The sequence below is a fragment of the Carassius gibelio genome, chromosome B11, assembly GCF_023724105.1.
Source record: "Carassius gibelio isolate Cgi1373 ecotype wild population from Czech Republic chromosome B11, carGib1.2-hapl.c, whole genome shotgun sequence".
In the NCBI taxonomy this organism is placed as follows: Eukaryota; Metazoa; Chordata; class Actinopteri; order Cypriniformes; family Cyprinidae; genus Carassius; species Carassius gibelio.
The window spans coordinates 13,272,068-13,289,662 of record NC_068406.1 but is presented as its reverse complement, the minus strand read 5'-3'; the positions used below and the strand labels follow the sequence as shown (position 1 = coordinate 13,289,662).

The 17,595-nt window shown below is 36.6% G+C and overlaps 1 protein-coding gene across 1 annotated transcript in view; it reads left to right on the top strand.

The window, feature by feature from the left end:
* Window positions 1–17,595, top strand: part of LOC127968161 (protein diaphanous homolog 3-like) — a 331,343-nt gene that overhangs the window by 142,255 nt on the left and 171,493 nt on the right. The window contains exons 9-14 of the mRNA XM_052569110.1: window positions 2,880–2,990; window positions 4,102–4,220; window positions 4,662–4,778; window positions 7,902–8,020; window positions 8,101–8,165; window positions 9,750–9,854. Of these exons, the coding sequence (XP_052425070.1) occupies window positions 2,880–2,990; window positions 4,102–4,220; window positions 4,662–4,778; window positions 7,902–8,020; window positions 8,101–8,165; window positions 9,750–9,854 (636 nt within the window). The remainder of the gene's footprint in view (window positions 1–2,879; window positions 2,991–4,101; window positions 4,221–4,661; window positions 4,779–7,901; window positions 8,021–8,100; window positions 8,166–9,749; window positions 9,855–17,595) is intronic.

The following is a 17,595-nucleotide window of genomic DNA, read 5'->3' as shown; positions in this document are numbered from 1 at the left end:
TCAATAATAACATTATACGGAAAGGATATTGATTGAATTAAGCAGTGCAATTTAATGTTTTTTTTTAAATCATAAATATGGCCATTGCTGCTGATGTGGATCGTAAATAAATAAATCGGTTTCTATCTTTCTATTGTTTTATAATTTGACTATTTATTGGCTTATGTTACTTTCTCTCTCTCTGTAAAAAAAAAAATATATAAAATACAGTTTATACAAGGACCATTCAGGCAGCCTATATGTCTGGCTCTAGGCTCTCTCGTTGCAGCATATGTGCATGCATTCAAGTGAGGCCAGCATGCTTATACTCGTGACATGCCCAGCTCTTCTGCAGAGAGCTGGCCCTACCGAATGACATGCGCTGGTTCGCCTGCGTTAACTGAGTGGCTTAATTGTTGAGACTTATCAAAGTAGCCGTCTTTTAGTTTAATTGGTAGCAGAGGGAGGTGAAAGAGAGGCACTGAGCTTTCCCTTCAAACAAGCATAGAGAGAGAACTTTCACATGCTTTCTCATATCCTGCATTCAGGATAAACCTCTAACTCAGCAGTTAATGTTGAAGGTAAAATCATATTCTTTTAATGTTTTACTGTGACCTGCAGAGTGCAAAATATGTAGTAGTTCGGTGGCTCTCATGGTTAGCATGGATTTGTGCCCATATAATTCCTCTTCCAGTCCAAAATAGTGTTGAATGGTTGATACGGAGCAATTGAACGCGTTACATTAGCAGGTCACACAGGAAAAGACCCCTTATTGCCCAGCTTTTCTCCATTAGACAGGAATTGGTGAAATTAGAGGAGAAAAATAACCAAAAACATCCAAGGCATGCTGTTTAATATCCATGAAGGCCAACTGTTGTGTTTAGAGGCCTCCAGTAATGTTTTATTGATTGACTGGTTATTGTTCCTGTTTGCTAATAGTCAGCTGTGATCTCTTTTAACCGTATGAATCATTTATCAAAGGCTGTTATAACTGGGAACGTTTGGAGTTTTCTGTAGTGTTTCTCTTTCTCTCTCCACTCTGTTCTTGCTAGAGATATTTAGGGGCTGTATCTTCAAATAGATGCTCTTAGAGCACACACCCAGACTGCATAAAGTTCAGTCTGTTTATGTAGGAGTGAGAGGCAGGGATCACTCAGGGGCGACAGTAGACTGCATCGGACAGGGTTATTTTTAAGAATGTTTCAAGAGAGCTTGAGGATGCCAAGTATTTTGGTTTTGCATTTTGTCTGTGTGCTCATCCATGGGAGCTAGTAAATGATTCAGCATGTTTTTTTATCACTTCATAATTTGTGTTTTCATGTCTATGTCTAGTGGATATTTCTTTAGCTCTGTATTGCTCTGAGCTAATGGAGAGTGAGTGATTCTCACAGGAATAGATTTTCTCTTTCTCTCCTCATCCTGTTCTTCACCACTCCCGCCTCTCACCAGGCATGTGAAGTAGGCAGATTAAGAAAACGCTACAGTTATTAATGGCAGATATGTTTTCCTTTTCCTTCATGAAAGCTGTCAGCAAGTGTCACTTACAGGCTTAACTTTTCTGAGATTCCTCCCGCAGTTCAACCGCTGAGCCAAACAAATATGAATAATACAATGTCATCGTCTCTTAAATCAAAGGGTTTTGCCTGTGAAAGACTTCTGCTCATTTTTTTTCATGATTTTTGCTGTGTGAAAATATCATAAATATACAGCCCATCATTACGGACTAAATATTTATTTAGTATCATAATCTTCTGTTTTGAGCTTTGAGTTTAGGATTATTAACATTGACTACAATTATATGGCCATTTGAGTTAACACACAGATTTTTTTCATTATTCAGCTGGTGGTTTTTATAAACCATGTCTTTTTAGTAAATTGGAACCATACAGCAATCATATGAGTCTGTCCATTTTAATATATATATATATAACTCTAATCTTACTGTGACAATGTCTGGAAAAATCATGTCCCATCACAGCCACTATAAATAATTTGGAGTTGGTGTGGTTTATGTAATAATCAATTATTGCATCATCAGACATGATGCGAACAGGAGGTACAGGCACACAGAGCTGTACAGACAGCTCACTGTCTGCTCAATACGGCTCAGTCCCCTGAATGCACCAGTGCCTTTTAACTAAACACTCCCTCTCATACGTATGATTTATAGTGTCGTGGAGAAGGCTGATCAATAATTGATGATCTGTGTTGCTTGAGGAGATGAATAGTAGTTTTTGACTCCTTTATGTTGGCTGAGAGCTCAGTGAGAGTCATAAACCACAGTGATGCTCTTCAACAGGTCCAAACTGCAGTCTCATATACAACCCCTTGAAAACGCTTCAGTGAGACATTCAAGGCCATCAACTTTCGCTTTCAGAGCAAGCTTTGTGAACTAGTGATAAAAAAACAAAAAATAAAATAAATTCATCAAGGCTTATCGAAGATTACTTACTTTTGTTACTGATCTTTCCTGTGATGCAAAGCTGAATTTTCAGCATCATTGCTCCAGTCTTCATTGTCGAAAAATCCTTCAGAAATCATCCTATTGTGCTGATTTGTTGCTCCAAAACATTTCTTCTAATTATCAATGTTAAAAACAGTTGTGTTGCTTAATATTATTATTGTGGAAACCGTACTTTGGTAGTGTATTTATGTACAGCATAAGGGAACTGGTTACCATTACTTATACATTATTTATTATAAAAAATAAAAAAAAAACTACTTATATACATTTTTTTTACTTAAATGGTTCTTTGACAAATTTAAGTTTAATCATACCCAATACCAAAAATATTCCATTTAGTATTTCAACACGGTTGCATATAATTCAAATGCATACCCTCAGACCTGCATATGTATACACACACATACTCTTACTGAATGTTATCTTCTTCCTTTAGGTGGCTTGCATGCAGCTCATCAATGCCCTCGTAACGTCTCCTGATGAGTTGGACTTCAGGCTGCACATCCGAAATGAATTTATGCGCTGCGGCCTGCGAGAGATCCTGCCGGTAAGCGGCTCGACCACTGCCTGTGTATTAATATTTAAATGAGTTGTCCACTTGAGTGAAATATTGTAAAATGGCTCTGCGAATAATTTATGAGGCCTGAAGGAGAGGTCGCTCTGCTGAATCAATACTTATAGCCAGGATTGGATTGGTTTCTTTCTCTGGGTCTGTCTCCTCTTGGCATTCTGAATGTGGTTATGTTCTATCAACAAACGACTGAAAACTGCCTGAACAAAACAGAAGTGTGTGAAATGAAAGCCAGAGAGTGTGGAAGTGAGATAGATTAATGCCTCACGCATGTCTTATTTATTATTCAAAACACAAGCTGCCTCAGAAACAGGACTTGGGAATACAAAGAGACAGAATGAAAGCGAAATTATTATTTTCTCTTTCTAGATACACATTTTTGAAAATGTTGTTTTGTCAGTGTTTTTCTCTTCTCTCTCATAGTGCCCAATGTTCCACATATTTGTCTTATTTTCCCCTCAAAGTCCACTTGAAATGTTAGTCATGCTTTCTCGCAACAAAAGCAGTTGTATATAATGTTTCCCTCAATTTCTTTTTCTAGCTGTTTTTTTTAAATAACATCTGCTGTTTTTACTAGTATATCTGTATGATTTCTATATGCAGTTAACCTCTGTTCTGATTGGCTAACCTCTTCATGTATGAAATGAGCAAAAAAAAACAACAACCTCCACACAGTTTTCTGAATACTGACTAGATGTTTGTGGAAATGTGTTGATTTGCTTGTGATTCTGACATCAGAATTGTTTTTAGGTTCTTTTGCAGCTAAGGCCAAATTTATTAGAAAAGTAAAACTTTTGCCGTTTATTGCTTTCTGTTGTGTTGGATCCCACACTACACAGCTAATTCCAGACTATGTTAATCAATTCTGAAGTCCATCGCACCTCATTCTTGTAGTGTGCGATTGCCTTTAGTGTCCTGCAATAGTTTGGGTGGACGAACAGGGAACTTTTGAGTTGTATGTCTTCGTCCAGTAGTACATCAAAGCCTTTATTTCAAAAGACCAAGGAATATCATGTTTTCAGTGGCATGGTCTATTTAATATGCTCTTTTCTTCTCTTTGTTTCCCCTTGCGTTTCACGCTGTGTAGACCCTGAACACTGTAAAAAATGATGCTCTGGATATCCAGCTGAAGGTCTTTGAGGAGCACAAGGAGGAAGACATGATTGAGTTCTCCCATCGCCTGGAGGACATCAGAAGTGAACTAGAATATCCTTCTGACGCTGAGATACACGCAATTTCATTTGATATTCTGTCCACACTTAAATGCTCCTCAAAAACTCTCTCTCTCCTTGGTGTCGTCTTCTCTTTCTTTCTTCTACTCATACTTTGATCCTTAGAGGACCCCCAACAATAAAATGTTGGTCATATGCAAACTGTAATAATATCTTCAGAAACCATGCACTTGACTGCACTGATGTTGTTTTCTTAGATTTAATCATAACTATAAATCATCCTGAATTGTTTGCTTACATTAGCTCTGTTTTACAAGTCTCATGCTGTGACAAGGCTAGTCAGTAGTTCTTTGCTCTGCCTTGGTGTCTACACTTCATGTATTGAGAGTGTATGCTCTCTCCTTCTGTATGTTTCCATATGTTGCTTTTATTTTGGCAGTTGTAGCGCTTGATTGTTCCTTAACAAAAAGCGTACTGATATCGGAGATGTCTTTAATGTGTTATACTGCTCCGTGAAGGACACAAGCGCAGAGAGCAATTTTCTTTCCATACTACAGCACCTGCTGCTGATCAGGAATGACTATTTCACACGGTGAGGATTATTTCATTTTTTTTGTTTTAAAGTTGACTGAATAGTCAATGAAACGCACCTACTTTCATGTTAAACATTTTACTTATTGACTATGCCTTTCCTATGGTTCTGTTTCTTTCATTCTGTTGGTTTTGCATTTATTGTTGCTAATTTACGCATTTTCAAATGATATTAAATAACGAGTAGGTGTGTTTGAACTTTTAAATGGTATTGTATGCAAAAGGACCTTTCGTAAACCCAAGGAAAAAGAAAATGTCTTTCCAAACCTATTCGGGCCCTTACAAGTCACATCACATTCATCTTGTATTCATGAATTTTTATGAAAATGCCGCCTCTCCTCTCTTTCAAACCTAGTCTGAGGTTTTTATTAATTTCTGACTAATTAGTGCCAGTGATGCAACGGCATATATCTCCCGGCGTTAAGGTCTCGCTAATGACTCAATGTGTTGTGTGTTGGAGAACAGCTTTTAAAGCTCTTTAGCCAGTGATCTTTTTCATGTGAAGAATAACAGCTTTGACAGAAGAGAGAAGTGGAAAGGGAAACAGAGGTGTAAAGATAGAGACCATCTGCTGAGTGCTGGTAGAGGAGAAAAGAAGTGCCCATTCTGCTTGGAGACATATCTGTCTATATCTATCTCTATATCTTCCACTATATCTTCTGTATATCTTTCACTTTATTGATTGTTTATTCCCTCTATTGAGTTTGTTCACTCTGTCGTTCCCTCTAACAATCGTTTAATCGTTTTGTCGCTCTATCAGTCACTCTATTGTTTATTCTATTGATCTTTTGTGCACTCTTTCGATTGTTGTTATCTCTATCAATTCATTTTATGTCTGTCTGACCTTAGTTATATCAGTCTTTCATATGTCTTGCAATAATTCAGGTAGAATTGCAGGAGAATATTTTTTATTAAAAAAATGAATAAAAATACACCATGCTAATATAAAATAACTGAAAGTTTAGGTATACAAAACTGAAGATCAGTAAACATTGTGAAACCAAATAAGAATTGTACGTTATTAGCAAAACGAAAAATAAAGCTTGGAGACATGCATGGCATACTTATATATATGTGAATAAAAATCAGCAAACACTGTGAATCCAAATAAATAAGAAATTAATGTTTAGTGAGAATGAGAAGTCAAAAGGCTTTTCAAAATCCAAAATATTTTTTAAACAGGGCTTTTTGCATGTCGTTTTGAAACTCCTCTGCCATCGTCTGTCTCACCTCACTCTTCTCGTCAGCTTCTCTTCATGCGACTGTTGGCACGCTGTGTTAAGCAGCCACATTCTGTTTGAATTGTAGTGTTTGTTCTCTAACTGAGCTACATGATTATTACTATAATAAAAATCTAAATGACGGTGAGGGGTGGTGCCGTGGTGGGCAAGTGACATAACTGGTGTTGCGGCTTCACACCGGTAAAACAGTCAACACCATCTATTGCAGCAAGCCTATTACATAGATATCTGGAGGGAAGACTTGGCAAAATTTGTATCTCCTATGCTGCAGTTAATTCTGAAAATATAAGAATCCCAAAGCATTCTTTACTTGTTTCAAAACTAATCAAATAAATTGTGCACTGACCAAAAAATAATAACTTTGTTGTGTCTCCTCAAGTCCTGGTGGTAAATTTTTATTTTTTCATTAAATGGTCCCAGTAAGCTCTTCTCACCATATAAACATTTCTTTCTAAACTCTGTCCATGAACACCGTTTATTCTACATGGGCAGTCCACATGCCCTGCTGGTCTCTTCCCCCCAAACCATCCAATGGCAGTGTCCGACAAAGAGAATAATCCTGCTTTCATCTTTCTCTCATTACACATGCCCACATTACTCTTCCCTTCCCTATATACCCCTCTCCCTTCTCTCTCTCCCTCTCCCTCTCTTTTCATCTGTGGCATCTGCTCAAAGAGAGTTTTCATGTCTTTGAGCTCACAGCTGGGGGTGTGTTAAACCTGGTCTTGATCAAAAGGCAAGCTCCTAATATGTAGAATACAGGATATATTACTCAGTTTTTAAAAACCACTGCAGATAGACGGTATATACCTACATCATTAATATACACATTCACTTGCCAATTGGCGTGCTATTCAGGTCAAGGAGTGACCGTTTAGCTCTTTCTGAAGTCATTATGGAAATTATTGTACCATGACTGCATACACTTATGCTTTATTATTTGTTTTCTTTTTCTTTTTATGGTCAGTTATTCCATAAGGGAAAGTAGGTTTATGTGTCTTTAATGCTAACTAACTCTAAAATTGCAAATATTGTTACTTGAATTTTATATCCTAATTTATAAGCTTGTTGGAGATTCCACTATGTGGTTGATTTGGCCACTTTATTTGTGCTGTAGTCAAGTTTATAAATTAGTTAACGTGATTAATGGCAATAGAATACAGATTTTAATTTTAATGATTATAATTTAATTGTAGAAACTATTGTGCTGTATTTCGGGCATCAACTTCACAGTACCATGTAGAAATGATGACTGTAAAAGGTCAGAATGATAACTTCAGATCAAAGAGCATCCCCTCAGCCTGACTGATCTTAATTCTTTCCGCTTTATCCTCCAAACCTTTGCTAATTTCACTCATAAAAAAAAAAAAAAAGACTCAAATTCTGTATTGTGCCACAAAGACAAGATTTATTAAACATGTCAACACCGTTTATAATTCACTGTTTAGTTCAGTTTTTTTAATTCAAATATATAACTATATATGTAACAGAGATAGAAAAGCCAGACTCCTAATTGCCTGGCTGCAGTTATAAATGATACTTTAAAATGCGGCTGAGTTCACTCTACAGTATCTCGTACGTCATCCCTTCTCACTTTTGTTATGTCTCTCTCCATATGCCTCTCCATTTTTATGTCTCTCTTTCCCTTTTATGTAAGTGTCGAGCAGCATCGCAGATTTAAAGGACTCAGTCATTTTCATTGCACCAGTTATTAGCTTGTATAAGCCAGTATCACTACTGCCAGAAGATTTAGAGTTAATTTAACAATTTTTCTAATTTTGTGCCTGAGTCAGTGGTACAGTATTCTCAAAAAGATAATACAGTGCATTGGGTTTTCTTTCCTCTTTGCTCTCTCTTATTCTTTCTTGTTCTCTGTCTTCCAGGCCTCAGTATTTCAAGATCATAGAGGAGTGTGTCTCTCAAATCGTCCTCCATCGTAGCGGCACAGATCCTGACTTTGCCTACCGCAAGCGTCTGGATGTGGACTTCAATCACCTGATAGGTGTGTCTGCTTTCTATTTGAGCTAGTTAGTTTGTTTACTTCAAACTGAAATGGTTAATTTCCCCATGCTTTCTCTGCAGATGTGTGTGTGGATAAAGCCAGGGCTGAGGAGTGTGAACAGAGGGCCTCAGAGTTGGCTCAAAAGGCAAGTGCCCTTTCTTTCCCTCCTCTTTATCTTCCACCCCACCCTTGTTTTTGGTTTCTTTCTTCTTACTCTGGCTCCTCTAATGAAGTATGCCGCCTTTGAAGACCATTCATGACCGCACCATTTAGCTTTCTTTAATTAAAGCAAGATTACTTGAAATCGTTCAAACAGCCATTTGTAATTAACAGTATTCTGAGATTAAAAAGGTATTGATTGTTGGGAGCGTTCGTTTTTACTAGTGGGCCGAAATGTACGTGGTCGAGGGCAACAGATCTATACATACTGAACCATAGCTTTTTAACTACATAATTTGCAGATAACTAGATAACTTTTAAAACTAGCAGAAATGCTTTTTATGGCTTTACATCTAAGAAATGAACTTAATGAATTAAATCATCTTAGCTGAGCTTGTTGGTTTAGGATGGTCGACTAGTCATACTAAAGTGTACTGTTTATTTATTTTTTGCAGCATTGGCACTAACATTTATGTCAGACATTTTTTAGGAAGTAAAACTTTTTTGTGAAGGCTAGTTTTGTGTGATAAAAGGTTGTGTGGTATGTTTCAGTACACTGTTTGGTGTCCGTAATATCTGTTTTAGAAAATGTGTCGTGCTTATTTAATGCAGATTTGCTTAAATGGGTCATATGACCGCAAAAATTAACATTATTTTGTGTATTTGGTTTAATACAGTGTTTATGTGGTTTAAGGTTAAAAAACACATTATTTTTCACATAATGTACATTATTGTTGCTCCTCTATACCCCTTTTTATGTGTTGAAGCTTATCACACTGCATAAAACCATGTCTGCATTTGTGATCAGAGAAATGACAAACAAACGCTGGTCTGCACTGCTTAAAACTCGCGTTTGAATCATCAGTGGCATATTCTTTAAATATATAAACATACTTCCAGGCTTTGAGTCAGAAGCGCCAGACTGTCCTCCCTAAAATGCGTTGCATATATCTGAATATTTGGGTTGAACTGTTCCGGAACAGTGTTGTAAATAGAACTTTTATCCACTGATTTCTAGTTGTGTCCTCTTTTGGAAGGCCAAACAAAGTAGTTTTGCTTTCACAATGTAAAACACAATGACTCCATGACATAACGGCAGTGACAACAGCAAGAATAATAGTTACGCTATCTTTCTTTACGTGAACATTTGGGCGTCGTTATGCAAATCTTCCCACATCATGCCTTAGACGTGGGGGCGTGTTAGAATGAGCCATGGTTAACTCCTAATTTTTTATTAAGAATATCTCTTTGGATTTGAGCCTTTAGTCTTAGCAACTTAGCAAAAGATTTATTTATGCACCAAGAGCTTGTTACAGTCCAAAAAGAAATAAATGTTTTAATTGCATCATATTGACCCCTTTAAGTAACTGTTTTTATAGTCCTTGATTGTGTTTTCTATTTGTGTCATACTAGTGTAATTATCTTTAATTTCAATAATTAGTGTTCTGCCTCAGTACATAATGCTAACAGAAAAAAGACATTTAAGCAGCATTGAAACATTAGTAGATTAATGGTTATGTTTTTGTGTGTGTTTTTGTCATCTCTGTTGATTATAATTTTTGTTTTCAAGTTTGATGAGGAGTTTCTGGGCAGACAGGAGGCTCAAGCCCAGCTATTGAAAAGAGAAGAGAAGATCAATGAGCTGGAAGCTGAACTTCAGGCTTATAGAAACCAGGTACCTATGCTTTTCTTTCTCTTTTTTTGGCCACTTCTGCTGGGATTCCCTTCTCTTTCTTTTCTCACTGTTGTTTTAGTTCTTTCTCTCCTTCTGGTTTCTGTTTGTTCAATTATTTTTCTTTCAGAATTCAGCATTTGCATATATCATAACCGATATATCGTTTTGCCAATATTATCAGCCGATATGAGCCTGTCACTGATATATCACTAACGGCAAATATGGCACAGATATGCTGCCGATATGAACAGTTTTTATTTATTTTTTTACAGAACATATAATGCAGATAAAATTTTTGCTACTGGTGACCTAGATAAAACGCTTTAAAGCTTAAGTCTATGGGAAACCATTGAAACTTTAAACGGCCATAGCTCTGTAAAGGCGCGCCAAATTCATACCAATTCGGGGGATCCCTTCAGCTCTTCTCGAATTCATATCGAGTCTATGTCTAATGAAACCATCGCCGTGTTGATAGCCCCCGCATTCGGGAGTTACGGGTGTTTAAATTTGTGGTCCGGCGTCGACTGATTTAACGATCCCGGGGGCTACCGACACATGGAGGGTGGCGTTCCAGAGGGCTCCTTGACCTGAAGAGATCCCCTGAATTTGGTGGAGATCTGCTGGCATGTTCGCGAGATAGTGACACCAATCAACACTTTCACTTCAGTAAGTAGGTCTCTTGTTCTGGCAGCAGCATTCAAGCATTCTTTACATTTCTTAATGTATTTGTTTACAGCGGTAGGGAAGAGCGGGGCACAAAGTAATATTTTTTGACTCTCTCAGTTTGTGTAAATTCACATGGGGTTCAGAATATATTTTTTTTATCCACAGCTATTTTAAACTTGACTAGTACAAATATGTCACTTTGTTCCATAATTACAGTGTATATGTCTTTGTTTTACCTTCAAAAAATGGAAGTTAAATTTGACAACATGCCCCGTAGGTGGAGTACATTGTAACATATCTGTTTCTCATTAAAATTAAAGTAAATAGTGTAAATTACATCACTAATGTCATTATAGCACATTGTAACGCAGTGTTACAAATAATAAATAATAGATTGGAGATTAAAATAATAGCAGATTTGTCTCATTTTAAATTAATAATAAAAACTGAGATGAAAAGGACAAAATAATTGGAAAGTGTTCCAACTTTTGACGGGCACTGTACTATAATATACACAAAGAATATCGGCAGATGTATGGATTTTGCAAAATATACTTGATAATTTTAAACCGCACATCAAAAAACAACATTTATGAAATGTGTAAATTCGGTGGCAGTCTTTATAGCGAATGCAGTGCATAGAACCATTTTCACAGCAGAGCCACACAAAGACTTTCAACCATTCTCTCCAAAAACTGTACACCTTCTGTTCAGCTGGTGGATCAACATTCACCACATGATCGCTATCACTAGCACCATTATTTTTAACTTTAGGTGGTTCACTAAAGAAATCTGTCTGTGCTTAATTTTATTTCTCCGCAGTAGTTAGCGCCCTGTTACCTGACAGCGGAAAGCAGAGACTGGGTGATTGACAGCCAATTTTAACCAATCTAAAATCTGCATTATGTAAAGATTAAGTTTAATAGGTTATGTAGCCTAATGTTTATGGAGCCAAAAGAGTCTCAATAAAGATAAATGCACACACTAAATTCACATATGCACACACAGGATTCATACATGCACACACATGATTCAAAAATACACACACAGGATGCACAAATGCACACACAATTCAGAAATACACACACAATTCAGAAATGCTAACAACATTTACAAATGCACTCAAGATTCACAAATGCACAGGACAAGATTCAGAAATGTATTTCTGATGCACACACACACATATCTTGAAACTGCCTGCGGTCTGTGAACACAGCATTTGTGTGTGAATTTTGAGACTCCCCTTACTTGACTCGACACACAAATGCTTTTTTTTTAAACAGGGAATGATCTGCAACCAATCAGATATTTCCCTTCTTTTAGCCAATCACAAGAACGCACTCCACGTGGGGGATTGTTTACTTATAAGCCAATCACATGAACGCATTCACAGAGCGCGATATGCCTGTGGTGCGGCATATTATAGCCTACTTATTTATGAAATTGTATGAAAATACAGATGTTTAGATTACAATTCAGGTTTATTTTTTATTATTTTTTTCAAAATATAAATTTAAAAATGTCTCAATACATATAGCCCAGTGACTGCAGAAATAAAGTTAACCATGGATTCATAAATTGCAATAGGCAATTATTTCATTTTATTGAAATATTTTAATGAAAGTAAAAAAAAAATACACCTTTTTTACACCTTTTTGAATATTTAAATATATCTAAATATTCTTTTGGATGCAATATAGAAGTCACTTTAATTATAATATTTGGTCCCTACATGAAGAAAGAGTCAGTGGTCCGCTGCTATGAGAGGAAAGTGACTCTCCAGCTGCGCAAAGTGAGTCGCTGGCTGCGTGAGAAAAGTGAGTCGTTCGCTGAGGAAAGTGAGTTGATCGCTGTGTGAGGAAAGTGAGTCGTTTGCTGCGTGACTCGTGAGGAAAGTGAATCGTTTGATGAGGAAAGTGAGTCATTTGCTGCGTGAGGAAAGTGAATCGTTCTCTGATGAAAGGGAATTGATCGCTGCGTCAGGAAAGTGAATAATTCGCTCAACTTCGCTGTGTGAGGAAAGTGAATCGTTCGCTGCGTAACTCGTGAGGAAAGTGAATCGTTCGATGAGGAAAGTGAGTAATTTGCTGCGTCAGGAAAGTGAATAATTCGCTCATCTTCGCTGCGTGAGGAAAGTGAATCGTTCGCTGAGGAAAGGGAGTCATTCGCTGTGTGACTTGTGAGGAAAGTGAGTCGTTCGCTGCCAGAGGAAAGTGACTCTCCGGCTGCGCAAAGTGAGTCTCCTGCTGCGCAAGTGGGTGTCCGGCTGTGTAAAGTGAGTCGCCGGATGCGTGAGGTAAGTGAGTCGTTCGCTGAGGAAAGTGAGTCGTTCGCTGCGTGAGGAAAGTGAATCGTTCACTGAGGAAAGTGAGTCGTTCGCTGATTGGCTTATAAGTAAACAATCCCCCCCGTGGGGTGCATTCTTGTGATTGGCTAAAACAAGGGAGATATCTGATTGGTTGCAGATCATTCCCTGTTTGAAAAAAGTGTGTGTCGAGCCAAGTCAGGGGAGTCTCAAAATTCACACACAAATGCTGTGAAGTTCACAGACCGCAAGCAGTTTGTAAATCAAGATATATGTGTGTGTGCATCAGAAATACATTTCTGAATCTTGTCCTGTGCATTTGTGAATCTTGAGTGCATTTGTAAATGTTGTTTGCATTTCTGAATTGTGTGTGTATTTCTGAATTTTGTGTGTATTTCTGAATTTTGTATGCATTTGTGAATCTTCTGTGCTTTTTAAATTTTGTGTGTGCATTTGTGAATCCTGTGTGTGTATTTATGAATTATGTGTGTGGATTTATCTTTATTGAGACTCTTTTGGCTCCATAAAAGTTTCATACAACGGCAGACAGGTCACCGTATCAACACTCAGAAAGCACATGTTTTTAGAGAAATGAAAACAGGTCGCACGACAACAAATATATGCAACCAAAATGCGACCAATTTCGAGCCTTGTTACCATGACCATTACCCTATTTCCTCACATTATTCCATCTTTAAAGAGTTGCTCGGCCCTACAACACAGCTGACATCAAACTTGTTTACAGCTTTTACGTTTTTTGTCTAATAGAGACTGGCACAGTCTGCCCTAATGTTGTCTCTGGTTCACCCTGAACAGCTGCTATAAGAGAGGCATACTGCTCTAAACCCCTGTTCTTAGCTACTCCATATTTAATCAATAAACCAGAGTCAAAGTCTTTTAAAAAAAAAAAAGTGACACATCAGGTTTTTTAGCACTCTGCATTGGTTTATATTTTCAATCATATATTGGTTGTATTTGTATGTTTTTGGACTTATGTCTGCATTAAATTAACCTGCTGTATTACCATGAAAGCTGTGACACTCCTGCACATTTATTGTTGTTCTTGGCCAGCTTTATGCCTGTACCCCTCTTCTCCACTTGGTCCTCAGATTCAAGACTTTTTTTTTTTTTTTTTACGGATCTGAACCCCTCACAATGAAATGACAAATAGGGCATCAACTGAACAGTTTGTTTGATCAATTGCTTTTTGGCTCACTGGGCTATCATCAATAGATCAGATCAATTGTTAAATAATGGTGGCCAGTGAGCGAAGTGAAAGTTTGGAGTGCAGGCAGTTAAGCTGATCCATCTCTTTGGGGTGCGATCGTTTGCAGCAACGCAAAACATAATCACCCAGTCAATTCTCCACATGTGCAGAAGCGTCAGTCATGCTGACTCTTAGCCTGTGAATTATCTAGAGGCTGGGATGTGCACAGTTTGAATTAGAACACACCTACTAGTTCAGTGATTCCCCCACCCCAACTCTTGTAGCTGTTTGCCATTCAGGATGAATGGTATGAATTAGGGTTGCAAAGGGGCGGTACATTTTCGGATGTTTTCCAGAAACTTTCTATGAAAACCTTTTGGAAATATTCCAAGTTTGAAATTTACCAGTAATTTATAGGAATTTATGGGAATGTTTGGAAATGCATGGCAATTAATTAGACAAATTTGGAGAAATTTAAAAAACTGTATCATATTCAAACATACACATTTAGTTTGATAGGCTCAAATGCATGCAAACTAATACACATTTTTTTTATTCCTTTTTTTTGGGGGGGGGGGGGGGGTGCTTTTTTCAGGATTTATTGATGAACAAACACTTATCAAAAAATAAATATTTTCTAACAATATAATTCTTTACTATTTCTTTTTATTAATTGAACACGTCCTTGTTGAGTAAAGTATTAATTTATTAAAAAAAGAGAAAAGATACCGACCCAAAACTTTTGAATAGTAATGTATTGTTAAAGTGTAAAGGGTAATAATAATAATAATAATAATAATAATAATAATATATATATATATATATATATATATATATATATATATATATATATATATATATATATATATATATATATATATATATATATATATATTTATTTATTTAATTTTTTTTTTAAGCAGCAACTGTTTCCAAAATTGACAATAAATAAGCATATTACAATGATCTCTGAAGGATCATGGGAAACTGAATACTGGAGTAATGGTGTTCAAAATTCAGCTTTGCATCACAGAAATACATTATATTTTAAAGTATATTTAAACCGAGAACCATTATTTTATGTAATACCATTGTTGTAATAGATACATATTTTTAGTATATATAAGTATATATGAAAATGCACTTTTTCCAATTAAAAACAGCTTATAGATTTAATACATTACAGTAGTGAAAGACACCCTTCCCTAATTGATCACGTCTCAGACAGATTTCATGTTTTCTTGCACGGCAGGATCTTGGACATTGTTTGTTGTTTTTATTTGCCAAAACTGATTTACAGAAGTCAAAACCCGGATGGAAATGTCATTAGCGCGAGCACCACTTGCTGTGAGGTGGGGGCAACCAGCCCGGAGCAGTTAAGTTAACGATTTCGGTTTAATTTAATGTAGGCTATAATGCGTGAGGGGGCTGTGATTGGATGATGACAGGTGTCTGTGGTCATTCTCAAGTGATCGGCATTGCTGCTGTGTATCAGTCAGTGGTTAGCAGTCAAGAAACGGGACAAGGGAGGTCATGTATGGGACACATAAATTAAGCCCAATATACAGGACGTGCCGGCTAATATGGGATGGTTGGCAACCCTAATTGTATGTCTCTGTTGTACTCAAATGTAACCGTACACCTCATAGGATCTTTTTATTTTATTTGCTTCCTCAATTTTCATTTGATATTGCCATAAGAATGCTATGAGCTTATTGCAAGGACGATTCCTCTGGAGTTACGTAGGGTTTAAAGACTTAGACCTGGGAACTTTCTATTTACTGAACCTTAACCACTCCATCACTTCATCACCCAGAAAGTACACTGCTACTGTAGCCAGCAGGATTTAGACCTGCTTTTAGAAGCTTGAGTACATTTTTGGTCCATATATTAACTCACTGGCTAAAATATTAGCATAAATCCACTTCCAAGTCCCCTTTATTTTCTTTCATTGCCGTGTTGGCTGTTTTCTGTTCGTTTTCTTCTTTATTGCTTTTCTTTAATTTTCTCTTTTCACTTTCTTTTTTATCCCCATGCTGTTCAAAAGTTTGGGGTCAGTAAGAAAGCAGGACTTAAAATAACAAAAATAAATCCTCTGATGAACAACATCACATGACATATTGCTCCATACCATTATTTATTTAACAAAAGTAAAGCCAAGATGGAAAAGCCATGTGTGACAAACTTAGGACACCCTAAGTTATTCAGTTGCCTGCAGTTCCACTTTTAGTGGCAATAACTTGAAGTAATCATTTTCTATATGGCTTTATCAGTCTCTCACATCCTTCTGGAGGAACTTTGGCCCACTCTTCTTTACAAAGTTGCTCCAGTTTTTTTAGGCTTGTGGGTATTTGTTTAAGCACAACTCTCTCCACAGCATTTCAGTCAGGATAGCTCTGGACTTTGACAGGGCTACTTCTCAGCCGTTATGTTGTAGATTTGCTTGTATGCTTGGTATCATGTTGCATGGACCAGTTTTGGCCAAGCTTTAGCTGTCGGATCAAATGGCATCACATTTGACTCTAGCCGTACAAAGACCCAAATAAAAAATAAATTCACCTTTTTAAATGTTGTAGGTGGCCTCTGATACAGAAATATACGTTTTTACATTTTTTACATTTTAGCGGTGCAACGGTGGGCGCTCTGGGTAGCAGAATTTCAGTGATTTTAATCACTGTCTGAACAAATGTAGAGAACATCTTAAGGTTCAGTAACCCCATTACAATAGTCTATATATTTATACACACTAAAAATCATACAATGATGATCAAAAAAATAAATGTTTTGATTATATTTCATAATTAACTGAAATATTCTTCATTACTTGACTGTTACCCTTTCTTCTCTTGTGACAACACCAGTGATGTATCTTACACGTATGTTGAACACGGTATTTCTTGGCTGATAGCATTCTGAAATGAAGAAAAAAAAAAAAAAAAAAAGATTATTGTCCAGGCAAATTGATCCCAAACATACTTACACATTTGAAAAGAATTCACCCATTCATAGAAGTCACACAATACTGTCTGATAGATTTCATAGCACTTATACCCCCACTTTCCTTATCAATTAATAATCATAAAATCTTTATTAAATCTCAAAATGTTAACAAAAAGATGTTTCAAAACTTGAAATGATCGAGTGAATGATCAAAATCAGTAAGTTTGCACAGGCAAATTTAGCCACCCCTTTAACCCAAAGTTGCAAAATTACAACAAAATTACAACACAAAATTACAAAAATTCTAAAATGATCAATGCATTCAACAATACCTTAATATTTACATGATCTACACTTATTTATAATCACAAAAACACATATTATAGGCATGTTTCTTACTTGAAGGTAGATTTATCAAGTCCAGTAAAACAAGATGATGTTCTTCAAGGGAAGTTCGCAGGTTGTGTGATTTTTTTTTTTACTTTTTTTATTGACAGGTAAATAGGCCTATTTTTTAAATCTGGCATCTAATAGAATTGCAAGGCTGAAGAATAGGACCCATTAGTGGTGTAAATGTGGTCTTAAAAAAAGAAGAAGAAGAAAAAAAAGCAGCTTTATTTTAG